The following is a 26,345-nucleotide window of genomic DNA, read 5'->3' on the forward strand; positions in this document are numbered from 1 at the left end:
TCAGGATAAATCCCTCATCCCCCACCACCCCAAAACTGCAGCTCCACATTAATTAATCAATTAACCAATCAATCAAATTATGGATTAACCAGCAAAGGAACCACCCTGAACGCCACAAACACCGTGTGAAAAACCCCATTATTCACCTCCCAAATCAAACCAAAAACACAAAAAAAAAAAAAACCCAAAATAACAAAAACCCGCTTTTATTTTAATTTCCCCTAATTCTATTATTTTTTTTTTCCTGCTGTTTCATTTCCCGGGAGCCTCTGCCAGGCTCTGCCCCCGCTCGGAGACGCCGTGGGCGGGGGGAGCGCGCCGGGAGCTCGCGTTTCCTCTCCGGGGGAGCCGGAGGTGGCAGCGCTGTGTCACCGGTGCCACCTGTGCCACCGCCCTGCCCTGGGGACACCCCAACATTCCCGGCATCATTCCCGGGATCTGCAATTCCCGACACTGATGGTCTCAGCCACCCCCTAAAAAAGGAGGAAAAGCTGATTTTCTTTGGGAAAAGTGAGGAGGAAAAGGCACAAGTGGATTTTGGAACCCTGAAAGTGACAGAGCTGTGCCACCAGTGCCACCACCCTGCCCTGGGGACACCCCGAACATTCCCGGGATCATTCCCGGGATCTGCATTTCCCGACACTGATGGTCTCAGCTACACCCTAAAAGAGAGGAAAAGCTTGAAAAAAGTGGGGGAAATGAGCCACAAGTGGATTTTTGGGATTTTGGAACGCTGGAGGTGACAGCGCTGTGTCACCGGTGCCACCTGTGCCACCACCCTGCCCTGGGGACACCCCAACATTCCCGGCATCATTCCCGGGATCTGCAATTCCCGACACTGATGGTCTCAGCCACCCCCTAAAAAAGGAGGAAAAGCTGATTTTCTTTGGGAAAAGTGAGGAGGAAAAGGCACAAGTGGATTTTGGAACCCTGAAAGTGACAGAGCTGTGCCACCAGGTGCCACCACCCTGCCCTGGGGACACCCCGAACATTCCCGGGATCATTCCCGGGATCTGCATTTCCCGACACTGATGGTCTCAGCTACACCCTAAAAGAGAGGAAAAGCTTGAAAAAAGTGGGGAAAACGAGCCACGAGTGGATTTTTGGGATTTTGGAACGCTGGAGGTGACAGCGCTGTGTCACCGGTGCCATCTGTGCCACCACCCTGCCCTGGGGATACCCGAATATTCCCGGGATTATTCCCAGGATCTGCAATTCCTGACACTGATGCTCTCAGCCACCCTCTAAAAGAGGAGGAAAAGCTGATTTTCTTTGGAAAAAATTGGGAAAAATGAGCCACAAGTGGATTTTGGAACCCTGGAGGTGACATCAGCCATCCGTGCCACCACCCCAGCCCGGGGACATCACCATTAGTCCCAGGATCAGCAGCTCCCGATGTGATTTATCCAGGATGGTCTCAGCTGTATCCTAAAAGAGGGGGGAAAGCTGATTTTCCATGGAAAATGTGGCAAAAACCAGATTATTTTGGTGGCCTCGGGACCTTTCCCCAGGCTCTGTCTGGGGCTTTCCCACCCGGAGGGGACAGGACACTCCGGAGCCACTGCCACCCTCTGGAATGTGATTTTCCAAAAAAATCCGGTTTTTTTTCCCAATCCAGGGATGTTTTCCCAATCCAGGGTTGTTCTTCCAGGCTGGAGTTTTTCCCCAGCAGGGCAGGACCCATTGAAAAACAATCCCAGATTTTCCATGCGAGGAACTCTCCATAAAAACCTCTCCGACCCCTCTGCAGCTGCCGGAGACCAAAATTTGTGTTCCCACCTTGGAAATCCTTGGATTGAAAACTCCAGAATTGAACTGAGGAGGGAACAAACCCAGGATTGTCACCGAGGATGAGGGAGGCGACGTTTGGGGGCTCAGTTGATGTTTCCAGAACATTTTAATCTTTCCAAATAACTCGGGCTTGGATTTGGGAACAGATCCCGCCTCTCCTTGCCCTGCTCTTCCCTGCTCTCCATCAGCCTCGCTCCCGACGTGGATCAGAGTTAAATAATCAGAGTGAAATAATCAGAGTTAAATAATTCACTCCTGGAATGCGGGAGGAGGCTGGGAATGAGCGCCGGGAGCAGCCCCGGGCACGGCCGGGAGCGCAGGGAATGTCCCTGGCAGGAGGAGGAGGCTCCTGTGGGATGCGGGTGGATTTGGGTGGGTTTGGGTGGATTTGGGTGGATTTGGGCGGGTTTGGGTGAATTTGGGTGGGTTTGGGAGCGGCAGAGGAGGGGGTTGGGTTTCCTTTGATGCGGGCACGGAGTGATGGAGAGGAAGGGTGGTGGGGTGAGGGGATTCCTGACCCCATTCCTGCCCTTATTCCTGCTTGAATCCTTGTCCCTATTCCTCCTTGAATCCCTGCCCTATTCCTGTCCCTACACCTTGTCCCCATTCCTGCCCTATTCCTGCCTGAATTTTTGTCCCCACTCCTGCCTGAATCCCTGCCCTATCCCTGCCTGAATTCCTGCCTGAATCCCTGTTCCATTCCTGCCTGAATCCCTTCCCTCATCCCTGCGTCCCTGCTCGAATCTCTCGGAAATCCCTGTCCCCATCCCTTCCCTCATCCCTGCCTGAATTCCTGCTTGAATTCCTGCCTGAATTCCTGCCCGAATCCCTGCCTGAATGCCTTTCCTCACCCCTGCCTGAATCCCTGCCTGAATCCTTGCCCAAATCCCTGCCTGAATCCCTTCCAAATCCCTGTCCCATTCCTGCCTGAATCCCCTTCCTCATCCCTGCCCGAATCTTTCCCAAATCCCCGTCCCCATCCCTTCCCTCATCCCTGCCTGAATTCCTGCCTGAATTCCTGCTTTCATCCTTGCCCAAATCCCTGCCCGAATCACTTCTCTCATCCCTGTCCCCATCCCTGCTGCTGGGAAGGCAGGATCGATTTTCCCCGTTTTTCCAACAATCCCGTGGAATCCGGAGCCGCTCCCGTCCTTCAGCCCCTGCACCCCAAATGTCCGGGGGTGCTGCAACCCCCCCTCGGCCCATCCCGAACATTCCAAAGGGATCCAAGGGATCCCCTCGCCCTTGGCTTCAAACTTCCCAGAAACTGTTGGGAAGAGGGAAAAAAGGCCACAAGGAAAAGGAAACAAAGTGGGGGTTCCCTCTGCTCCCCTTTCCTCGGAAAACTCAGCCTTGGGAAGAGCAGGGAATCCCATGGGATGCCCGGTCTGGGGGACCCCAGATCCCAGGGAATGGCTCAGGTGAGAGAATTCCAGCAGTTCGGATCTGTCCTTCCTCCCTCTGCTCCTCCTCCCTGTGACAACTCCGGGGGTGGCTCCAAGGTTTGTTCCCAATTCTCCTGCGCCCCTGGGGCTGTTCATCCATCCCGGGCACTCCGGGATCTTTCCTTCTCTTCCAAATTCACTCCCGACCTGACGGAAATCCTTCATTTGCACTTCAAAGCGCTTTGCAGCAAATCCTCCCGAGGAGCCGCTGGGGATTTTTTTTTTTTTCTTTTTTTTTTTTTTCCTGGGCCGTGTTTGCGGCAGATCCCGTCCCTGCGGATCCCGCCCGCCCTTCCCCGCTGCTGTCCCACCCAAAGGTGACATTCCAAAGGTTTTCCTTCCCTGGGCCTCGCGGTGCGTTTTTAGCTGCCATGGGAATCTCCTGGAATCTCGGTACCGCCCATGCCGGGGGTCTGCCCGTGCCCTGGACCCCTCCAGGCTCCCCAGGATATCCAAGGCTCCATCCCAGCTCCGAACAGAGCATAAAGAGAAACTGCTTCGGGAATCCCGTGGATTGAAGCTTTGCTCCTTTTGAGTCTCCTGCTGGGACCTAAAATCCTGAAATGGATTTTTCAGTGATTCCTTTCCCTCTGTCGTGACACAAGCCACGGTCACGACCAGGAATTCTCTGTGCTGACAGTTCCCAGCTTGGCTTTGCTGTGGGATCCCCCCAGTTCCCATCCCTGGGGCTGCTCTTTAACCCCCAGCCCCTCCAGAGGCCTTGGCAGGGATGTTTGGAGTGTGGGGATCCCACATCCCTGGGGCTCTGCTTCCCATTCCCATCCCCTCCACTGGGATGGGATGAGGCCCTGGCTGGAATTTTGTGCCACCAGGGTCACTCAGACCTGTGTCCATCTGTGGGTCTGTCCATGCTGTGAGTCCATCCCAGGGTCTGTCAGTGCTATGGATCCATCTGTGCCATCCCAGGGTTTTTCCTGAGGTTTTGTGGGCACCAGGCTGGCAGTGCCCCCTCAGGGGGTCTGCAGGGGTCTGTCTGTGCCATCCCAGGGTCTGTCTGTGCCGTGGATCCATCTGTGCCATCCCAGGGTTTTTCCTAAGGATCTGTGGGCACCAGGCTGGCAGTGCCCCCTCAGGGGGTCTGCAGGGGTCTGTCTGTGCCATTCCAGGGTCTGTCTGTGCCATTCCAGGGTTTTTCCTGAGGTTCTGTGGCCACCAGGGTGGCACTGACCCTCCCTGGGGGTCTGCAGGGGTCTGTCCATGCCCTGGATCCATCCCAGGGTCTGTCAGTGTCATGGATCCTTCTGTGCCATTCCAGGGTTTGTCCTGAGGTTCTGTGGGCACCAGGGTGGCAGTGCCATCCCCGGGGGGGTTACAGGGATCTCTCTGTGCCATTGTAGGGTCTGTCCATGCTGTGAGTCCATCCCTGCCATCCCAGGATTTGTCCATGCCATGGATCCATCCCAGGGTCTGTCCATGCTGTGGGTCCATCCCTGCCATCCCAGGGTCTGTCCATGCCATGGATCTATCCCTGCCGTCCCAAGGTCTGTCTGTGCCATGGATCCATCCCAGGGTCTGTCCGTGCCATGGATCCATCCCTGCCATCCCAAGGTCTGTGTGTGCCATGGATCCATCCCAGGGTCTGTGTGTGCCATGGATCCATCCCAGGGTCTGTGTGTGCCATGGACCCATCCCAGGGTCTGTCTGTGCCATGGATCCATCCCAGGGTCTGTCTGTGCCATGGACCCATCCCAGGGTCTGTCTGTGCCATGGATCCATCCCGGCCATCCCAGGGTCTGTCCATGCCATGGATCCATCCCAGGGTCTGTCTGTGCCATGGATCCATCCCTGCCATGGATCCATCTCTACCATCCCAGGGTCTGTCTGTGCCATGGATCCATCCCAGGGTCTGTGTGTGCCATGGACCCATCCCAGGGTCTGTCTGTGCCATGGATCCATCCCGGCCATCCCAGGGTCTGTCCATGCCATGGATCCATCCCAGGGTCTGTCTGTGCCATGGATCCATCCCAGGGTCTGTGTGTGCCATGGACCCATCGCAGGGTCTGTCCATGCTGTGGATCCATCCCAGGGTCTGTCCATGCCATGGATCCATCCCAGGGTCTGTCTGTGCCATGGACCCATCCCAGGGTCTGTGTGTGCCATGGACCCATCCCAGGGTCTGTGTGTGCCATGGACCCATCCCAGGGTCTGTCTGTGCCATGGATCCATCCCGGCCATCCCAGGGTCTGTCCATGCCATGGATCCATCCCAGGGTCTGTCTGTGCCATGGATCCATCCCAGGGTCTGTGTGTGCCATGGACCCATCGCAGGGTCTGTCCATGCTGTGGATCCATCCCAGGGTCTGTCCATGCCATGGATCCATCCCAGGGTCTGTCTGTGCCATGGACCCATCCCAGGGTCTGTGTGTGCCATGGATCCATCCCAGGGTCTGTGTGTGCCATGGATCCATCCCAGGGTCTGTGTGTGCCATGGATCCATCCCAGGATTTGTCCATGCCATGGATCCATCCCGGCCATCCCAAGGTCTGTCCATGCCATGGATCCATCCCAGTGTCTGTCCGTGCCATGGATCCATCCCAGGGTCTGTCCATGCCATGGATCCATCCCAGGGTCTGTCCATGCCATGGATCCATCCCGGCCATCCCAGGGTCTGTCCGTGCCATGGATCCATCCCAGGGTCTGTCTGTGCCATGGATCCATCCCGGCCATCCCAGGGTCTGTGTGTGCCATGGACCCATCCCAGGGTCTGTGTGTGCCATGGATCCATCCCAGGGTCTGTGTGTGCCATGGACCCATCCCGGCCATCCCAGGCTCTGGGGGTCTGCGGGCACCAGCCTGGCAGTGCCCCCCCAGCCCGGGGTCTGTCCCCCGGAGCCCCCGGCGGCCGCGGCGAAAGGAGAGCAGCTATTAATAACGCAGCGCGGCACAGGGAAAAGACAAGATGTAATTCCATAATGGAAGCGGCTCCGGGAGCAATTCAGGGAATAAAATACTCGGGGAAAGGCGGGGGGGAGTCAGGGGGGCGGGACCCCGGCCCCCATCGCGCGGGGATGCGGCTCCGCGGTGCCCCCGGGATGAAGGGAGAAGCCCCCCGAGATGAAGGGAGAAGCCCCCCGGCCCTCGGGGGGGTCCTGCGGGCACGGGAGGGGCCCGAGGGTCGGCGCAGGTCCCGGGAGGGGTGCGAGGATCCGGGGTGCAGCCCGTGTGTCCCCCCCGAGCATCCCCGGGAGCGGCCGTGCCCCGGAGTGGGGGGGTCACAGCCCCGGGGGCGGCCCCGCGCGTGGCGGGGGAGGGGCTGGCGGCCGCCCGGTGCCCACGTGGTTTTCTCGGTGTCTCCGGAGCGGAAGAAACGGCGGCGGCGGCGGGGCCGGAGCTGCGGCGGGGACCGGGAACGGCAGCGGGACCCGGCGGGGCGGGGACGGAGCCGCATCCCGGCGGGCGCCGCCGCAGCGCAGCGGCAGCGCGGGTGAGAGCGGGGCCTGGGCCGGGGGACAGCGGGAGGGGCCGGGGGGGGGACGGAGCTGCTGCCCCCGCCCCACCGGGCCTGTCCTCTGCCGCCTCTGCGCGACCCCAGCCCCGGCGCCAGCCCCAGCTCCCCCCGCCGCCTTCAGCATCATCCGCGGCTCCATCCTCATCCTCATCCCCAATCCTGTCCTCATCCTCATCCTCATCCTCATCCTAATTCCCGTCTCCATCCCCATCCTCATTCCCGTCTCCATCCCCGGCTGGTTTCGCATCCCCATCCCCATCCCCGGTTCCGTTCCCATCTCCACCCCTGGTTCCATCCCGCTTCCATCCCCATCCCCGGCTCCATCCCCATCCCCATCTCCTGCTCCATCCCCATCCCCATCTCCCATCCTCATCCTCATCTCCTCTCCATCCTCATCCTCATCCCCGTCTCCATCCCCATCCCCGTCTCCATCCTCATCCTCATCCCGTCCCGGCTCCGCCCCGGACCCCTCCTGCGTTTCCGTCCCCGTCCCCCTCCCTGCGACCCCCGGGCTGGGCTCCGGGCCGGGCCGGGGCCGTTCGGGGACGGTTTCCCGGAGGCTCCGGGGCCGCCGCAGGCCGGACCCCCCCCCCGCTCACCCCATTGCGACCCCCGGCCGCGCTCACCGCGCACCGGGCCCGGCCCCTTTCCCCGCCGGTTCTCCCCCGGTTCCGCGCCGGTTCCGCGCCGGTTCCACGCCCGCTGCCCTCTCTCGTGCCCCCCGCCCCTCCCCGCGCCCCCCCAGCCCCCCAGAACCGGCACAGCGCCCGGGGGGTCCCAGCAATGAGGAGGGGGCTCGTCCCGGGTCGGGGCAGGCCGGGTCCTACCGAGTGCATCCTCCCGACACACAAAAGGTTTTTTTTTTGGGGAGGGGGGGGGGCAAATCTTGTCTTCAGCCCAGCCGGGTGCCAGCGGCCCGGCAGCACACACAGCCTGGAATATCCCATCCTCATCCTCATCTCATCCTCATCCCCATCCTCATCCTCTTCCTCATCTCATCCCCATCCTCATCTTCATCCCCATCCTCATCCTCATCTTCATCCCCATCCCATCCCTCCTCATCCCCATCCTCGTCCTCATCCTCATCCTCATCCCCATCTCGTCCTCATCCTCATCCTCATCCCCATCTCATCCTCATCCTCATCCCCATTCCCATCCCCATCCCCATCCCCATCCCCATCCCCATCCCCATCCCCTTCCTCATCCCATCCCCTTTCCCACCCCGTGTCCCCATCCCCACCGGAGCTCCGAGCCAGCCGAACCCTCCCGCATTGTCCCAGTCCCAAATTTCCCTTTTTTTTCCCCCCCAGGCCTCGAGGAGGGGCCAGGAGCGCAGGGGGAGCGGCGGTGCCGTGGGGACCCGATGAGAGCAGCAGCGGCTCCCGCCGATCCTCCGGTGGCCGATGTCCTGAGACCCGCCAGTGACACGCCTGTGACACGCCTGTGACACGCCAGTGACACGCCAGTGACACTCCTGTGACACGCCCGTGCCCGCCCGCAGCCCTGCCCAGCCCGCGCCGCTCCGCCCCGCGCCTGGGGCCCGCTGCAAGGCAGGTGTTCCCCGGGCAGGGGAAACTGAGGCACGGCCATTCGGGCAGCTCTGAACCCGCCTGGGCACACACAGCCGCGTGCTGGGGACAAAGAATCCTGTCACTGTCACCACGGTGCCTCCTGGGAACAGCCCAGGGCTCCGGGGAGCTTCATTTGGGGGAGGCTCATCTTGGTTTTGGGGGTGCCTCAGTTTCCCCGGGGGTGGTGGCAGCGCCCTCCCTGCCCGGGCAGAGGTTTGTCCCCTCTGTCACCGCCCCGGGGGTGGATTTTGGACCCCTGGAGGGGTCTCAGCCCATGATTTATTCATTTATTCTCCGTGTCCCTGCGGACGGGACCCCCGGCCGGTGGGGGGAGGGTGGCTGGGCTGTCCCCAGGCTCCACCGGCGGCTCGAGGGGACCGTGCTGTCCCCTCTGTCCCCCCCCACGTCCCCCTGCAGATCTCTCCTCCCTCCGCCAGCTCTGTGCCATGAATTATTCGTGCGGCGCTGGCTCCCAGATGTCTCTGCCGAGCCGCCCGGGCCGCGCGTGCCCGGTGCCCGCGGGGGTCCCTGGGTGGGACGGAGGGACAGACGGACAGAGGGACAGAGTGAGCTGACCTGGCCTGAAGCGCTTTTCCCACCGGGAACCACCAGAGACCGCCCCGAACCCTCGCAGAGCGGGATGGGCGGCGCGGGGACCCCCGGGAGGGGCTGGGGACAGTGCCGGGGGCCAGGTGGCTCCCGTGGGGTGTGGGGGGGGTGGGTGAGTGGCAGCTCCGGAATTTAGGACACGGCTGCGAGAGGCGTGGGAGGCCGGGAAGCAGCTCGCGTGCGGCGCAGGGCGGGAGGCAGCGGCACCGGACGCTATTTCTGGTGCTCGCTCCCGGGAGGGGACGCCAGGAAAGTCACCGTGTGTCCCCTCCCCACCTCGGGGGGCTCTACCTGGGGGTGCTCTCTGCTCCCACTCTCGTCCTGATGGAGGCTGAGGGGGTGTCAGGGTTTCTGTCCCCCCTTTTCCTGGCGGGGATGGAGGTGAGAGCACGGCCAGCGTCGCTTTGTCACCCCAGGGGACAGCGCGGGGCTGGGTGGCGCCTCCTGGGATTGTCACTGCTGCCACTGGGACAGGCTGAGCTCCTGCTGTGACCCCACCTGGGCTCCCCCTACCCCACCTCGGTGTCCCCACATCTCGGTGTCACCGATGTCACCCGTGCGTCCCCGTCCCCCAGGCAGGACATGGACTCCATGTTCGAGGACGACATCAGCATCCTGACGCAGGAGGCGCTGGGGCCGGACGAGGACTGGCTGGACAGCCCCAACACCGACCTGTCGGGGGAGATGTGCTCGGCCTCGCACTTCGCCCTCATCACCGCCTACGACGACATCAAGAACCGGCTGACGGCGCTCGAGAGGGAGAACTCCACCCTCAAGCGCCGCCTCAAGATGTACGAGGTCAAGGTGAGGGGGTCAGGGGGAGCCCCGGGGGGGGCGTGGGGCCGGGGGGACCCCTCTGACCGCCTGCCCGCGGCCGCAGTACCCCCTGATCGGCGAGTTCGGCGAGGAGCACATCTTCTCCCTCTACGAGGCCAAGGAGAACTCGCTGCTCAAGAGCGAGAAGGCGTCGCTGCAGCAGCAGCTCAACCAGTTCCAGCACGAGGTGAGCGGGTCTGGGAGGGGGTTTGGGGGGTCCCGAGCCACGCGGCCACCCCCAAATCCCCTCCGCTTCATCCCCGCGGCAGCTGCAGAAGAGCAAAGAGCGGGAGGAGCAGCTGGAGGAGATGATCCAGGCGTACGAGAAGCTGTGCGTGGAGAAGGCGGATCTGGAGACCGAGCTGGGGGAGATGGTGGGTGACAGTCACCAGCGGGGGGCAGCGGGGTCCCCTCCCTTCCCCACGACAGCCCGTGGTGTCCCCACCCTCGGGGGTGCAGGGTCGTGGGGTTTTGGGGGTTTTTAGGGATGCTCAGGTTTATCCATGTGCTCGGATTTATCCATTTCCCAAGGGATGATCCCGGCTCTGCTGTCCTCGTGCCCCGGCTCTCCTTTCCCAGCCACTCCTGCCATCCAAAAACCCACCCCAAAATCCGTGTGTGTGTACTGGGACACACACAGGGGTCAGGATGAGCCCCGAGGGGGAGACACAGCCTCAGCCCCGTCCCCTCCGTCATTGCATCTAAAAACCCACCCCAAAATCCGTGTGTGAGTGCTGGGATGAGCCCCGAGGAGGGGGCACAGCTCGGCCGGAGCTCAGCCCTGTCCCCTCCATCACCGAATCTAAAACCCGCCCCCCAAAATCCTTGTGTGGGTGCTGGGACACACTCAGGGTCAGGATGAGTCCCGAGGAGGGGACACAGACTCAGCCCTGTCCCCTCCATCACCGCATCCAAAACCCACCCCAAAATCCGTGTGTGAGTTCTGGGGTGTTACCGCATCAAAAACCCACCCCAAAATCCGTGTGTGTGTGCTGGGATGAGCCCCGAGGAGGGGGCACAGCTCGGCCGGAGCTCAGCCCTGTCCCCTCCATCATTGTATCCAAAAACCCACCCCAAAATCTGTGTGTGAGTGCTGGGATGTCACCGCATCCAAAACCCCACCCCAAAATCCGTGTGTGAGTGCTGAGAAGGGTCGGGATCAACCCCGAGGAGGGGGCACAGCTCGACCGGAGCTCAGCCCTGTCCCCTCCATCACCGCATCCAAAACCCACCCCAAAATCCGTGTGTGAGTTCTGGGAGGGGTCAGGATGAGTCCCGGGGAGGGGGCACAGCCTCAGCCCCATCCCCTCCCCACGCAGCGAGCGCTGGTGGAGACCCACCTGAGCCGCATCCGGAGCTTGGAGCAGCAGCTGCGACAACGCGACAGCGGCGCCTTCCCCGGGCTGAGCACCCAGGACGTGCCTTTCATCGCGCTGCACCCCAACCCCGGCCTGAGCCACGGTGAGCCGCCCCCTCCGCTCCCCCCGGAGCCCCCCGAGCCCCCCGGGCCGCGCCGGGGCTGAGCCGAGCCGTGCCCGCAGTGCTGGAGCGAGCCGCGGGCTGGCAGAGCCGCGGGCTGGAGGCAGAGCTGGAGGCGGCGCGCCAGGAGAACCAGCGCGCCCAGCACCGCGAGGAGCAGCTCAAGGCCGAGTGCGAGAGGCTGCAGGAGGAGCTGAAGCACCTGCGGGACACGCGGGAGCAGGTGAGGGGCGGGGGGGTCGCTGGGAGCAGGGTCTGACCCCACAGAACCCCCCACGCCCCGCGTGGGTTCCGGCTCTGGGGGGGTCGCTGGGAGCAGGGTCTGACCCCACAGGACCCCTCATTCCCAGTGAGTGGGGCGCTGGGAGCAGGAATGGGGCAGGGTCTGACCCCACGGGACGCCCCCCTACCCTCGGTGGGTGGAATTTGGGTGCTGAGGGTGTCTGGGAGCAGGAATGGGGCAGGGTCTGACCCCACAGGACCCCCCTCTATCCTCGGTGGGTGGGGTTTAGGTAATGAGGGGTGCCGGAGTGGGAATGGGGCAGGGTCTGACCCCATAGAACCCCCCCACGCCCCGAGTGGGGAGTCCCGGCTCTGAGGGGGTCACTGGGAGCAGGGTCTGACCCCATAGAACCCCTCACGGCCCGAGTGGGGTTCCGGTGCTGGGGGGGTCACTGGGAGCAGGGTCTGACCCCATAGACCCCCCACGACCCGAGTGGGGTTTGGGTGCTGAGGGGGTCACTGGGAGCAGGGTCTGACCCCATAGAACCCCCCACGCCCCGAGTGGGGTCCCAGTGCTGGGGGGGTCACTGGGAGCAGGGTCTGACCCCATAGACCCCCCACGCCCCGAGTGGGTCCCGGCTCTGGGGGGGTCACTGGGAGCAGGGTCTGACCCCATAGACCCCCCACGCCCCGAGTGGGGTCCCAGTGCTGGGGGGGTCACTGGGAGCAGGGTCTGACCCCATAGACCCCCCACGCCCCGAGTGGGGAGTCCCGGCTCTGAGGGGGTCACTGGGAGCAGGGTCTAACCCCATAGACCCCCCACGCCCCGAGTGGGGTCCCGGCGCTGAGCGGGCTCTGCTGTCCCCAGGAGCAGTCGGAGCGGGACATGGCCTGGGTGAAGAAGGTGGGCGACGACCAGTAAGTGCTGGGAGGGGACTGGGCCGCGGGCTGGGGGCGCTGGGGACACGCGGGAGCTGCTGTGGGGCGCCTCGGGATCCCGGGGGGGTCCCGGTATTGAAGCGCTGCAGTGGGACGGGGGGGATCCCGCACCCCAAAATCTCCCGCTGCGCCCCGGGGGTTGGGAGCTGAGCGGGGGCGGCTCCTGGTTTCCGGTTCCCAGCGTCCAGTTCCCGGTGTCAAATATTTTCCCGGTGTCCGGTTCCCGGTGTCCCTGCATTGTCCCGGTGCCCGGTGCCCCTTTCCCGTGTCCGGTGCCCTCTGCCGAGTGCTGTCTTGGTGCCCGGTGCCGTTCATTGTCCCGGTGCCCAGTGTCCGGTTCCCGGTGTCCAGGTATTGTCCTGGTGCCCGGTGCTCCATTCCCAGTGTCCGTTCATTGTCCCTGTGCCCGGTGCCCCGTTCTCGGTGCCCCATTCACACTATCCATTCACTGTCCCGGTGCCCGGTGCCCCGTTCCCGGTGTCCGTGCATTGTCCCGGTGCCCCGTTCCCGGTGTCCGTGCATTGTCCCGGTGCCCGGTACCCCGTTCCCGATGCCCGTTCCCTGTGTCCATGCATTGCCCCGGTGCCCCGTTCCCGCTGTCCGTTCACTGTCCCGGTGCCCGGTGTCCCTTTCCCGGTGTCCCTGCATTGTCCCGGTGCCCAGTGTCCCGTTCCCGGTGCCCGTTCCCTGTGTCCCTGCACTGTCCCGGTGCCCGGTACCGGCTCGGCGCTGCCTCCAGAGGGCACTGACGGCTCGCGGCTGCCGAGCGAGCGGCACCGAGCGGCACCGAGCGGCACCGAGTGACACCGAGCGACACCGAGTGACACCGAGTGACACCGAGGGGCTTTGAACAGCGCCGAGCGGCACCGAGGTCACCGACTGGCACCGTGCGGCCCCAATCCGTGCCACCCCCGTGGCCCCAATTCGTGCCAAACCGACCCACCCCAATCACCGGGCACCGACCCATCCCCGCCCCCGGGCATCGACCCATCCCCGCCCCCGGGCATCGACCCATCCCCATCACCGGGCCCGGATCCACACCAAGCACCCGGTACCGACCCATCCCCGCCCCGCTCCAGCCCCGACAGCCCCGGGAGCGTTTCCCGGCCCCTCGGAGCCGCTGTTCCATCTCTGTCCAAACCCCGCAGCGTTTCCTCCGGCCGGTTTTGGGTGCCAGCGCTGCTCCTCTGTCCCTCCTTGTCACTTCCCGGTGTCCCCTTTGTGGCACCCGAGCTCTGTGGGGTGCTGGGATGGGCACTTGGAGCTCACAGATTTGGGGGTTTGGGTCAAAACACCCCAAATCCGGGGAGAGCGGGGTCGTGACCAGACCCTTGAACCCCCAAGGGCTGATGGTGACACCGAGGTGGCACCGATGTCCCCAGATCCCTTGAACCCCCAAAGGTGACACCAAGGTGTGCTCGGACCCCTAAAAACCCCAAAGGTGACACCGAAGTCGGGGTGATGTCCCTGGACCCCTTGAACCCCCAAAAGTGGCATCGAGGTGGCACCGATGTCCCCAGACCCTCCAAAGCCCCAAAAGTGGCACTGAGGTGACACCAAGGTGTCCCCGGATCCCTAAAACCCCCAAAGGTGACACCGAGGTGGGGCCGGTTCCTTCTCCTGTCGTCCTGCTGCAGATCAGAGCGTGGGGATGGATCCGGGGTGGGCTGGATCCTTCCCTGGGGGGTCCCATCTCTCCCTTCCCCTTTTTAATTCCCTTTATTTCCATTAAACCCCCTTTATTTCCATTAAACCCCCTTTATTTCCATTAATTCCCCTTTATTTCCATTAAACCCTTTTTATTTCCACCCCCCATCATGTCCCCCCCACTCCTCTCCCTCCACGGAAATTAAAACCCCCAAATATCTCCATTAACATTCCCCAATCCCCAAAATTTTTATTTTTAAGCCCAAATTCACCACGCTGGGATGGGGAAACTGAGGCACCTTCGCCCCCTCCCCGGGCACAGCTTTTTTCCCTCAGCGCTCTTTTTTTTTTTGCCGATTCAGCTTTTTAAATTTTTTTTTTTTTTTGTCACCTGCTTCTCTCCGCCGCTGTTTTTTTTTTTGGGTGTGAAAAGCGCCTTATCGGCGTTTTCCACCTCCGGGTGATTTTCTGCTGCGGTGTGCGCGGGGCGGGGGTCCCCCCGCGTCCCGATCTTCCTCCTTTTTTTTGAGTTTCTTTTCTGAAGTTTAGACTTTTTTGGTTTTTGGGTTTTTTTTGTTTTTTTTTTTGGTTTTTTTTGTGGGTTTTTTTTTGGTTGTTGTTGTTGTTGTTGTTGTTGTTGTTGTTGTTGTTGTTGTTGTTGTTGTTGTTGTTGTTGTTTTCGGCTCGCGTTTATTCCCCCTTGCGCTCCTTCCCGGGAAAAATCAGGAGCCGAATCTTGAGGAAAGCCCTGGAAAGAGCAGGGTGGGGTTTTTTTGGGGGTCACACCGCCCCTCCCACTCCCCTCCCCGCGGTTTTGGGGGGATTTTGTGGGTTTTAGTGACTCTTGCACCCATCCTCGGTGTGCCCCCCTGGGATTCTGGTTTTAGTTTGGTGGTTTCTTTCATTTTCCTCCTTTTCCTTCCTTTCCTCCTGTTCCAAATTCTTATCAATATTTTCCTTTTCCTCCTTTTCGTAATTCTCTTTTTTTCCCCTCCTTTTCCTCCTTTTCCTTCTTTTCCTTCCTTTCCTCCTTTTTCTCCTTTCTCTTTCTTTTCCTTATTTTCTTCCTCCCCTTCTTTCCCTTTTTCCTTTTTTTCCTCCTTTCCCTTTTCTTTTTCTTCCTTTTCCTCCTTTCTATTCTTTCCCTTTCCCTCCTTTCCCTCTTCTTCTTCACCTTTTTCTTTATTTTTTTTTCTTCACCTCTCTATTCTTTTCCTCTTTCCCCCTTCACTCTTTCCCCTCACTTTTCTCCTCACTTTTCTCCTCCTCCTTTCCCACCTCTCTCTCTCTGTGCCCCGGGGGTCTCTGCCCGGCCCGGCGCTGTCACCGCGGTGTCACAACAGCTCAGCGGGGCCGCGCCGAGCTCCGGCCCCGAGGGTCCTTCCCCTTCCTTCTCCTTCTCCTTCTCTTCTCCTTCTCCTTCTCCTTCTCCTTCTCCTTCTCCTTCTCCTTCTCCTTCTCCTTCTCCTTCTCCTTCTCCTTCTCCTTCCTCTTCTCTCTTCTCTCTTCTCTCTTCTCTCTTCTCTCTTCTCCTTCTCCTTCCTCTTCTCTCTTCTCTCTTCTCTCTTCTCTCTTCTCTCTTCTCTCTTCTCTCTTCTCTCTTCTCTCTTCTCTCTTCTCTCTTCTCTCTTCTCTCTTCTCTCTTCTCTCTTCTCTCTTCTCTCTTCTCTCTTCTCTCTTCTCTCTCCTCTCTTCCCTCTTTTCCCTCCTCCCTTCTCCCTTTTTTCCCACCGAGAATCCCGGCTGAGAAAACGACCCCAGCCTGGGGCAGAATTGATAATTTTGGATGATTTTGGCAGCACTTCCAAGCGCCGGGAGCGGGGGTGGGGAGCAGCACCCGCCCCATCCTCGGACACAACTTTTGAGTCAAAAAAGTGAATTTGGGTTGGTTTTGGGTTGGTTCTAGAGGGGACAGCGGGGCTGTGTCACCCTCAGTGTCCCCTCTGGGAATTGTCTCTGGATCTGCTGCTGTCGGCTGGGGTGGGGAGAGGGAACTTCAGACACCCTGGGGTGACGTTTTTTTTTTACCCTGGGTCATTATTTCCTTAGGAACTTGCTGGATGAGTGATGGAAACACCGTCCAGGCTGTAGCACTAAACTTATTTTAGTCGCGTTTATTTAAAAAAACCAAACCAAAACGAAACAAAAACACAAAAATTGCAGCGGGGAGGTCAAACCCTGCTGAAGGATTTAACCCCGGCTGAAGGATTTAAACCCCGGCTGAAGGATTTAAACCCCGCTGAAGGATTTAATCCCTGCTGAGGGATTTAACCCCTGGTGGGGGATTGAGCAGGATTTAATCCCTGCTGAAAGGATCCCGCGTTTCTGTGCAGGGTGAACCTGGCTCTGGCTTACACGGAGCTGACGGAGGAGCTGTGCCGGCTGCGGAACCTCAGCTCCCTGCAGAGCCAGATCCTGCGGGCGCTGCTGCAGGAAAAGAGCCTCAACGGCGGTGAGGGGGCGCTGGGGGGTCCAGGAGGGGATGGGGGGCGCAAACATCGGGAAAAGGGGGTGGGGAGCTCGTCCTAAGGGGTGTCGGTCCTTCAGGGTGGGCGGCTCTGGGAGGGTCCCACGTGGAGGGGATGGATCCCTGGCTGGGGGTGTTAACTCTGGGAATGTCCCATCCCAAAATATCCAACCCTGGGAGTGTCCCATCCCAAAATATCCATATCTGGGATTGTCCCACCCCAAAATATTCGTACCTGGGAATGTTCCATCCCAAAATATCCAACCCTGGGAATGTCCCATGCCAAAATATCCATACCTGGGGGTGTCCTGTCCCAAAATATCCATACCTGGGGGTGTCCAACCCTGGGAATGTCCCATCCCAAAATATTCGTACCTGGGATTGTCCCATCCCAAAATATCCGTACCTGGGGGTATATTTCATTGCCCCCATTATTTCCCCCATTTCATTCCCCCACATTTAATTTCCTCCATTATTTCCCCCATTTCATTCCCCCCATTATTCCCCCATTTCATTTCCCCACACTATTCCCCACATTTCATTTCCCATATTATTTCCCCCATTTCATTCCCCCCATCTCATTCCCCCCATTATCCCCCCATTTCACTCCTCACATTTCATTCCCCCGGATTCCCCAATCCCTCCGCTCTAACCCGGAACCCTTTCCCCGCCTGTCCCCCTTTTTTATCCCGCGCCAGGCCAGCGCCACTCGCCGCTGTCCCAGTGCCACTCGCCGGCCCAGCAGCGCCGCTCGCCCGCCCCTCAGTGCCCCTCGCCCGTTCCACCGGGACGCCCCCAGTGCCAATCCCCCGCCCTCCAACGCCGCTCTCCGGGCCCCCCCAGCCAATCTCCGGCCCAGCAGCGCCGCTCGCCAGCCCCCGGCCCTTGCCAGTCGCCCGCCCAGCAGCGCCGCTCGCCGGTGCCGCCCCCCAGCCAGTCGCCAGCCCAGCAGCGCCGCTCGCCCGCCCCGCCGCCCCCGCCTTGCCCATCGCCGGCCTCGGCGTCGCCGCACCGCCTGCCCGGCGAGAGGATGGAGCTGGGCTACGCCAAACCCTCCAGCCGCCACATCAAGGCGGGGTTCCAGGGCCGCCGCAGCTACTCGGAGGTGACCAACGTGGCTCTGTACCAGCAGAGCCGCTCGCTCTGGCTGCAGCCCGAAGCCTCCACGCTGCCCAAGCACCGACCCTACGGCGAGGTTTATCTGGGGGGCGCGGGGGCCCCGCTGAGCGCCCACGAGCCTTTCGAGGAGCACGTCCGCTTCGAGAAGCAATCGTCCGACGAGGAGGAGTGGGCGCTGCCCAGCCCGCCCAGCCCCGAGCACGGCGCCATCCGCTGCGCCTCCTTCTGCGCCGGCTTCCCCGCGCCCGACGCCGACGCCGCGCACCGGACGGCGGCCGCCTACGCCCGAGCGGAGCACGCCCAGTCCTGGCCTTCCATCAACGTAAGGAGGGTCTCCCCCCACACACCCCCCAAAATCTCGCCGCGGGGTTTTGGGGGTGGGGAGATGTCACGATCCGCTCAGCCCCAGAGGGAGTCGTGATGGTTGGTTGGAAGCCAGGGTGTGAAAGGCAAAAGTGAGAGGTTGAGGTTTGTTCAGCAGAAAAAGCAATGGAGTTTATTGCGTGAAAACAATTTGGTGATAGAAGGAGAGAGAGAGAAAGAGGTAAAAAGGAGAGAGAGAGAAAGAGAGAGGATGGGATGTAGCTACCAACAGACGGGACACATCCTTGAGTTGTCCGATGACAGACACGTCTTCAATCCCTTGGGGAGAAAGAGATCCCAGAGTCTCTTTAGGAAAGTCACTTTTTATAGTCCTTTTCCAAAGAGAGTGGCCTCTGGCCAGAAGGTGGGAGATTTATGGACTATTGTATGTGGAGATCATTGCTCCAAGGAACAGGGTGTCCTGGTTTAAGGACAGGTGTCTGCCAATAAAGGCAGCAGCTCCTCTTTGAAATGGAGAATGTAAACCCCGTCCCTCCAAATTAATATAATTTTGAAATTAAGGGGTTCCCAGCTAAAGATATGGAATTAGGAATAACAGTTCTTTACCAGGAAAATTAAAATAGAAATGCAGTATTACAAAGAACAATCCCAAACCCTGCCAGGGTCAGAATCCAAGCTGACACCCGTCAGTCAGTCAGGGTGTTGGCACAGTCCCATTCAATGGTGGCTGCATCCTCCTGCAGGGGCAGATGTGGTTCAGCTGGAGCAGTGCTCCTGGAGAAGGTGCAGTTTCCTCTGAAGCTCCAGGGATGATGTGGAAAGCTCTGGTTTTCCTCTGGAATCCAGTGGAAAGATGAAACTTGCTGTTCCAAAATCTCAGTTTTTATCTGGGTAGGAAATGTTTGGCTCCTCCCCTGGCTGGAGCATCTCCCAGTGGGATGATGGAATTTTATCAGTCATGCCCTGGGACTCAGTGGCCATGAACAGGAGATATCTCCTGGAGGGAGGATGGGCTGTGGGAAGATAAAGATGATTGCCCAGCTGGTTTTTAACACCTGACCCATTAACAGGAGATATCCCCACAGAGATAAGGATCACTGCTCACCTGGTTTAACACCTGGCCCATTAACAGGAGATACCTCCTGGATCAAGGGTGGATCATGGAAAGATAAAGATGATTTCCCCAGCTGGTTTTAATGTCCCATTAGCAGATCATTTGTACCAGGAGACAAGGAATCACTGCCCCACCCGGTTTAACAGATGTGACAGAATCCACATTTCTATCCACATCAACCCAAGCCAGAGGGTTTTGGGGAGGGGGTGCCCGCTGTGGGCAGGGTCTCAGCCCGGCTCTGTGCCCCTCCCGTGCGCAGCTGCTGCTGGAGACGGCGGACTCGGAGGTGCGGAGCTGCCCGCTGTGCCAGCTGGCTTTCCCCATCGGCTACCCGGACGATGCGCTGGTCAAACACATCGACTCGCACCTGGAGAACAGCAAGATCTGAGCCTTGCTCCCCCCTCCCTCCACCTTTGGATGCTGCATGGAAAACACACCGGGAGCGCCCGGCTCCCGAAATACCTCCAAGTCTTCAGTAGCTACGGAAAAACTGAGCCCCCACCACTCCTTCTCCACCTCTCCTCACCCCAAAGCCCCCCGGAGCCCCCCCAGAGCCTCCTCGGAGCGGGTCCGCCCCCTCCCCGCGCCAGGTTTGGATGTTCCGGGTACCAGGATCGCCAGGTGGCGGCCGGAGGGGACGCGGTTTGTGTCGCTGGGTGTCCCCTCTGCGCCCTCGAGTGTCGCTGTTTGATCTCAGGGAGGATCCGAGGGGTCCCGGGACCACCCCCCAGGAGAAGGTGAGGGGAAGGGGCCGCCCCTCCCCCGGCTGTGGGGTCAGAGTTGGGGTCGGGGTTGGGGTCGGGGAGGGGGCAGCTGCTTCTTCTCGGTCCCCTTTGCCTCGTTCAAGCACCTTTCACATCAAAATCACCCCAAAAATTCTTCCCCCCCTCCCCTGCCCTCCCCACAACGATGCTGCTGAAAAACAAACCCCGAGGAGCAGCGTGGACCCCGAATTGCACTGGGCTCTCTGCGGGCTCCCCCTGACCCCCCAAACCCTCCCTGAGCCCCCCCACCACGTCACCCCCGTCCCCCCAAATTTCGATCTACCTCAAAGCCGCCGGGAGAGGGGAGGGGGGGTCCACAGCACTGTCCCCCCTCCCCGAGCCGCTCCGCGCTGCATGTCCCCCCCCCGTGTCACAGCGCACATCCCCCCCCCCCAAGCAAAGCCGGGGGGGCTCGGCCGTCACCCCCACGCCCCCCGGGACCCCCGGGACCCCCGGGAGGAGGGACCCGCCCTCGCTGCGACGCCACCGACTCCAATAAAATCGTTCCAGCGCCCAAAACGTCTCGTGGGGGGAGGGGGAAGCATCGCCTGTGTTGGGGTGGCTGGGGAAGGAAAGGGGGGTCCCGCTGTAGGTGCCCCCCCCGGGGATGGGGTTGGGGTGGGGAAGGGGTTTCGGGCTCGCTTGTGTGGGGGTGAGCGGTTTTTGGGGTGTCCTGCTGCTCGTTTCGGGTTTACTCGGCGGGTGAGTGACACAAAACGGGACAATCAAAACCAAAAGTGACAGAAGGGACACGGGCAGACCCCGGCCCGGGGGTCCCGGGGGGGCGATGGGTGGCGGGGTGACCTTCTCCCGCTTTTCCTGGGGTGCTGCCTGGAAAGGCTGAGCTGGAACAGAGAATAGACAGAGCAAAAGGGATAAAATCGGGATAAAATCGGGATAAAATCGGGATTTATTGGAAGGATTCACCTCGGGCAGTGCAAGAGCCCGGCTGGGGCTGCACCCAAATCAAATCCAAGATGGATCCTGGTCACGAGTTTTACATTTTTGAAAGTTTTGGTTCATCTTGGGGTCAATTTTCCAACAGCAGCCCCAGGTTGTGAAGCCTCAGCCCCCCGGCTCGCCCCCTTTTTCCTCAGCGTTGGGTCTGATTTTTGGGTTTGGATTCTCCAGCTAGAAAATAATTGTTTTGTCACCACGCTGTGAAGAGAACTGGCTAACACCTGACATGGAGTTTCAGAGTTACACAGCAAGCAGGAAAGATTCTGAAAAATAGAAAAACTAAAACCCCAAAACTTCAGAAGAAGGATCTGGGACAGGGACCCAACAACACCCAGGACCCTCCCGTGTCAAAATAACTACAAGGGTTGCTAAACAAATTAAAAATAGTTTTTCTGGGGTTGTGTTGGACAGATAAATGATAATTAAAATGAATCCATTAACTGAAGTTACTTCAACACTTACTTTAAGTTGCCGGGTCCTGCAGCATCACCGGGACCCTTCCCGGTGTCAATATAACTACAAGGATTGCTAAAAAAATTAAAAATAGTTTTTCTGGGGTTGTGTTGAACAGACATATGATATTTAAAATTAATCCATTAACTGAAGTTACCTAAAAACTTACTTTATGTTGCCGGGTCCTGCAGCATCACCTTGATTCTCCAGCTAGAAAATAATTGTTTTGTCACCACGCTGTGAAGAGAACTGGCCAACACCTGACATGGAGTTTCAGAGTTACACAGCAAGCAGCAGAGACTCTGAAAAATAGAAAAACTAAAACCCCAAAACTTCAGGGGAAGGATATGGGACAGGGACCCAACAACACCCAGGACCCTCCCTGTGTCAATTTAATTACAAGGGTTGCTAAACAAATTAAAAATAATTTTTCTGGGCTTGTGTTGGACAGATAAATGATAATTAAAATTAATCCATTAACTGAAGTTACTTCAACACTTACTTTAAGTTGCCAGGTCCTGCAGCATCACCGGGACCCTTCCCAGTGTCAATATAACTACAAGGATTGCTAAAAAAATTAAAAATAGTTTTTCTGGGGTTGTGTTGAACAGACATATGATATTTAAAATTAATCCATTAACTGAAGTTACTTCAACACTTACTTTATGTTGCCGGGTCCTGCAGCATCACCTTGATTCTCCAGCTAGAAAATAATTGTTTTGTCACCACGCTGTGAAAAGAACTGACTAACACCTGACATGGAGTTTCAGAGTTACACAGCAAGCAGCAGAGACTCTGAAAAATAGAAAAACTAAAACCCCAAAACATCAGGGGAAGGATCTGGGAGGGGACAGTTCTGTCCCTCTGTCCCACAGCACTACCAGGACCTTTCCCGGTGACAATATAACTACAAGGGCTGCTAAACAAATTAAAAATAGTTTTTCCGGGGTTGCGTTGGACAGACATATGATATTTAAAAGTAATACATTAAATGAAGTTATTTAAACACTTACTTTAAGTTGCCGGGTCCTGCAGCATCACCGGGACCATTCTCTGTGTCCTGTGGGTCCTGCAGCCCCCTCCTCCTGCGGGCTGGGGGGGTTTTTATCCCGGGTGGTTTCTTTTTTTATCCCGGGTGTTTTTTTTATCCCGGGTGGTTTTTTTTATCCCGGGTGGGTTTTTTATCCCGGGTGTTTTTTACCCCGGGTAGTTTTTACCCCGGGTGTTTACTCCGGTTTTTTTTTTATCCCGGGTGTTTTTTACCCCGGGTAGTTTTTACCCCGGGTGTTTACTCCGGTTTTTTTAATTCCGGGTGTTATTTTTTATCCCGGGTGTTTTTTACCCCGGGTAATTTTTACCCCGGGTGTTTACTCCGGTTTTTTTTTACCCCGGGTGGTTTTTTACCCGTTCTCCGGCCGGGGAGCCCCGGGGGGTTCCGGGGGTCCCATCCCGGCTCTGGGGGCTCAGCCCGGCCCCCCGCAGGGTGCGAAGGCGCCTCCCGTGCGATGGTGAGAAGGAGATAACGCGCGGTGCCGCGGCTTTATCACCTCCCCATTTTTTTTCTTTTCCATTTTTAAAATTTTCTTTCTTTTTTTTTTTTTTTTTATTTTTTAATTTTTTTTTTTTTACTGTGTTTTCCTGCTGCCGTGACTTTGATTTTCCCCTCCTGGAAAGCCAAAAATTAAAAACAAAAAATTAAAAAAAAAAAAAGCGGCGAGAAGAGCTTCAACCTCACCTTGAGCCTGCGAGGAGCTCAAGGGGGGGATGCGCAGGTAGAGCCGAGGGAGGAGATCCGGGAGAGGCAAAAAAAAAAAGAAATAAAAATAAAAAATAAAAATAAAAATAACAGGGCAAAGCGAAGCTTTTAGGGCGACTGAGACTTTCGGTGTTGCCTTTCGGGGGGGTTTAAATTGGCAAAAATCGGGGTTTGGACTGGGAGGGAGGCGCGGGGGGGCCTGGCTGCGGTCAGGGGGTGCCCTCCTCCTCCTCCTCATTCTCTCTTTTTTTTCTCTCTTTTTCCTCTCTTTCTCTCCTTTTTTTGAAATCACGTGATCGATGCCCAGCGCCGCTGCCGTTACTCATCCCGGGGGCGGCGGCGCTGACTCAGCACCTCCCCGAGCCCTCGGGGACCCCCCCCCGAGCCCCCCAAAACCCCAAATTCCTCCCTTCAGACAGCAGGAGCTCCTCGTGCACCAATGTCCCCACGGTGCTCGCGTGAATCCGGGGGTCCCGACACCCCAAAATCGCTGCCTGGGGGGTCCCGGGAGCTCGGTGTCACTCCGGGCAGGGTGAGGCCACCGCACCCCCTCTGTCCCCTCTGTGGGGTGACTTTGAGCCCCCCGTGCCTCAGTTTCCCTTTCCCACGGCGGAGGGAAGTGGGGGTGTCCGGGGAGGGAAATGTGGCCCCATTTCCTGCGACACCCCCGTCCCCGAGTGCCACCCGCAGCGCCGGGCTGTGCCTGTGGTGGCAGGAGTGTCCCCAGGAGTGTCCGAGCCCCGCCGTGCCACCCCCGTGCCGGTGGTGACAGGAGTGTCCCCAGCAGTGTCCGAGCCCCGCCGTGCCACCCTCTCATTGTCCCCAGAGCCACCCCCGTGCCTGTGGTGACAGGAGTGTCCCCAGCAGTGTCCCACCCCCGCCCCGTGCCACCCCCTCGTTGTCCCCAAAGCCACCCCCGTGCCTGTGGTGGCAGGAGTGTCCCCAGGAGTGTCCCCAGCAGTGTCCGAGCCCCGCCGTGCCACCCTCTCATTGTCCCCAGAGCCACCCCCGTGCCTGTGGTGACAAGATTGTCCCCAGCAGTGTCCGACCCCCGCCGTGCCACCCCCGCGCTGTCCCCAAGGTGCGGGGCAGGGGACAAGGTGGCCTTTGGTGGCGTTTGGTGGCTCTGGGTGGGGTCCCGAGTGCGGCTGGCTGTGCCAGCTGAGGTGACAAGGGACAAGCCAGGCCTGTCTCAGCCGTGAGGGGGGTGGGCTGAGGTGACAGGGACTGGGGTTTGTCACCTCCCGCTGTCCCCAGGGCATCCCTGGGGGATTGTCCCCACTAAACGCCGCGGATGTCGCAGCAGTGGCATCCAGAGCCACCCAGGGGTGGCAGCGCCCTCCCACCCCGGCTGTGCCCCCACCCCTGGCGGGACACCCCTGGCTCCGTGTCCCCATGTCCCCAATGTCCCCAATGTCCCCAAGTCCCCATGTCCCCACGCCAGCGGGTGACATCTCTCCGTTTCCTAGACGACAACTCCATTTTTTAATTTTTTTTTTTTCCCAGCAAAACCCCCTCTTATTTTGGGCACCTTTAAGGTTTCTTTTTCCAGCTTTCCGTTGGGTTGGGTTTTTTTTTTGTTTTTTTGGGGTTTTTTTCCCCTCCTTTTCTCAGTGTTTTTTATCATTTAGGAGAAAAACGAAACTATTCTCACTGCTCGGGTCCTGCAGGGGGAGGGACCCGAGGACGGAGCTCGGCGCCAGCTCCAGGCGGGGACGGGACTGTCCTTGTCCCCGTGATGTCGCACAGGGAATTCTCTGACGTCCCGAGCTGGAATCTCATTCCCGATTATTCCTTTACCCTTCCAAAGGGATCCACAACAAAGCAGGGAACCCCCTACAGATCCAGGGGGGCTGCAGGGACCCCCCAGCCGGGCTCGGGGGACACGGTGGCAGCTCTCGCCGCGTCCCCTCCGTCGGGGTTTATAGGAAACGGCTCTGCGAGGAAGCGCCGGGCTCTCCCTGCGGGGTGAGCGTTTCTTTCCAGCCGTGGGCGCCCCGAAAGGCCCCTCAGTGCCGGGGATCCGGTGTGAGTCAAAGCCGGAGCCCTGGGGCTTAACCACAAGCCCCAGAGCTGCCGTGTCACGGGGCAGCCGTGCCAGAGGCGTTTATAAGAAATGGAGGGGCTGCCCTGAATTGGGGGGGGACCCCGGGTGGCACCGCGGCTGTGCCCACCCCACCCCCGTGGGGACAAATCCTCCGGCTCGGATCTCAACTCGCTTTTTCTGCGCTTCAGCCTCGCGGCTCAGCCCGGCTCCAGGGGTGCCTGGGTGGCCCCAAAGTGCCCAAATTGTCACGCTGAGGTGACACCAGGTACCTCATCCAGCTGGTAACTGGTGCCAGCGTCACCCCAAGGTCCTCATGTCACCCCTGGACACCTTCATTTAACAGGGTCCAGGTGCCACCATCACCCCAAGGTCCTCATGTCACCCCTGGACACCTTCATTTAACTGGGTCCAGGTGCCACCATCACCCCAAGGTCCCCTGGTCACCCCTGGACACCTTCATTTAACTGGGTCCAGGTGCCACCATCACCCCAAGGTCCTCATGTCACCCCTGGGAACATTAATCTAACTGGGGATCCTGGTGCCACCGTCACCCTGGTGCCAGCATCACCCGTGGGTGGCTGTGTCCGGGCTGGATGTCCAGTGCCACCATCACCCTGGTGGCAACATCACTGGTCACCACTGGGCGCCTTCATCTAACTGGGTACCCGGTGCCAGCATCACCCCTGGGTCCCCTGGTCACCTCTGAGCACCTTTATCTAACTGTGGGTCCTGGTGCCACCATCACTTCAGGGTCCCCATGTCACCCCTGGGCATCCGTGTCCAGCAGAGTAGAGGGTCCCTGCCCCATCCCTCTGTCCAGATGTGTTCCAGCTGTGGTCCAGCTGCCGGCATCCCTCCAGGCTGCCCACGTCACCCCCGGTGCCACCCTGCCGCACCCTGGGGTCCCCACACCCCCAACGGGGCTGCTCCTTGCATCCCCCCGGTTCTCCTGCCCCGCCTGTCGCTGTCGCTGTCGCTGTCGCTGTCGCTGTCGCTGTCTCTGTCCCTGTCCCTGTCCCTGTCCCTGTCCCGGTCCTTGTCCCTGTCCCTGTCCCTGTCCCTGTCCCTGTCCCTGTCCCTGTCCCTGTCCCTGTCCCTGTCCCTGTGCCTGTGCCTGTGCCTGTCCCTGTCCCTCTCCCTGTCCCTGTCCCTGTCCCTGCCCCTGTCCCTGTCCCTGTCCCTGTCCCTGTCCCTGTCCCTGTGCCTGTGCCTGTGCCTGTCCCGGTCCTTGTCCCTGTCCCTGCCCCACACTCTTGCCAGCAGCTCCCGACCTCCGGCAGAGGCTTTTCCTGGTTTCCACAAGGTTTCCACGCTTGGGGACAGCGTTGGTGGCCCCCGGGGACCTCCTGCCCTT

General features: G+C 59.6%; 1 protein-coding gene and 1 long non-coding RNA gene across 6 annotated transcripts; one reads left to right on the top strand and one right to left on the bottom strand.

Annotated features, from left to right (window-relative positions):
• Positions 1-6,637: 6,637 nt before the first annotated feature.
• Positions 6,638-20,571, top strand: TBKBP1 (TBK1 binding protein 1). The gene is made up of 11 exons (XM_056512239.1): positions 6,638-6,680; positions 8,015-8,258; positions 9,464-9,688; positions 9,765-9,887; positions 9,970-10,074; positions 11,020-11,161; positions 11,242-11,402; positions 12,270-12,319; positions 16,321-16,439; positions 17,153-17,895; positions 19,271-20,571. The coding sequence occupies exons 3-11, from the start codon at positions 9,467-9,469 to the stop codon at positions 19,397-19,399; spliced, it is 1,794 nt and encodes a 597-aa protein (XP_056368214.1). The 5' UTR covers positions 6,638-6,680; positions 8,015-8,258; positions 9,464-9,466; the 3' UTR covers positions 19,400-20,571.
• On the bottom strand, positions 18,088-22,284 carry LOC130264219 (uncharacterized). 5 transcript variants are annotated; one of them, XR_008842433.1, is made up of 4 exons: positions 21,691-21,838; positions 21,358-21,448; positions 20,703-20,906; positions 18,088-19,378 (listed from the first exon to the last, which is right to left on the bottom strand). It is a non-coding gene; the product is annotated as an uncharacterized LOC130264219 (long non-coding RNA). The 5 variants fall into 5 exon arrangements; XR_008842432.1 differs by lacking the exons at positions 18,088-19,378; positions 21,691-21,838 and adding exons at positions 21,851-21,891; positions 22,202-22,284 and having other exon boundaries at positions 20,668-20,906; XR_008842431.1 differs by lacking the exons at positions 18,088-19,378; positions 21,691-21,838 and adding exons at positions 21,851-21,941; positions 22,202-22,273 and having other exon boundaries at positions 20,668-20,906.
• Positions 22,285-26,345: the final 4,061 nt, after the last annotated feature.

This window comes from Oenanthe melanoleuca, chromosome 27 (genome assembly GCF_029582105.1).
Source record: "Oenanthe melanoleuca isolate GR-GAL-2019-014 chromosome 27, OMel1.0, whole genome shotgun sequence".
NCBI lineage: Eukaryota > Metazoa > Chordata > Aves > Passeriformes > Muscicapidae > Oenanthe > Oenanthe melanoleuca.

Bases quoted from the DNA above. Each gene is read 5' to 3' on its own strand.
- TBKBP1 (XM_056512239.1), top strand. From the start codon at position 9,467: ATGGACTCCATGTTCGAGGACGACATCAGCATCCTGACGCAGGAGGCG. The intron at 11,162-11,241 runs GTGAGCCGCCCC...CCGTGCCCGCAG, and splicing joins CAACCCCGGCCTGAGCCACG to TGCTGGAGCGAGCCGCGGGC. The intron at 11,403-12,269 runs GTGAGGGGCGGG...TGCTGTCCCCAG, and splicing joins TGCGGGACACGCGGGAGCAG to GAGCAGTCGGAGCGGGACAT.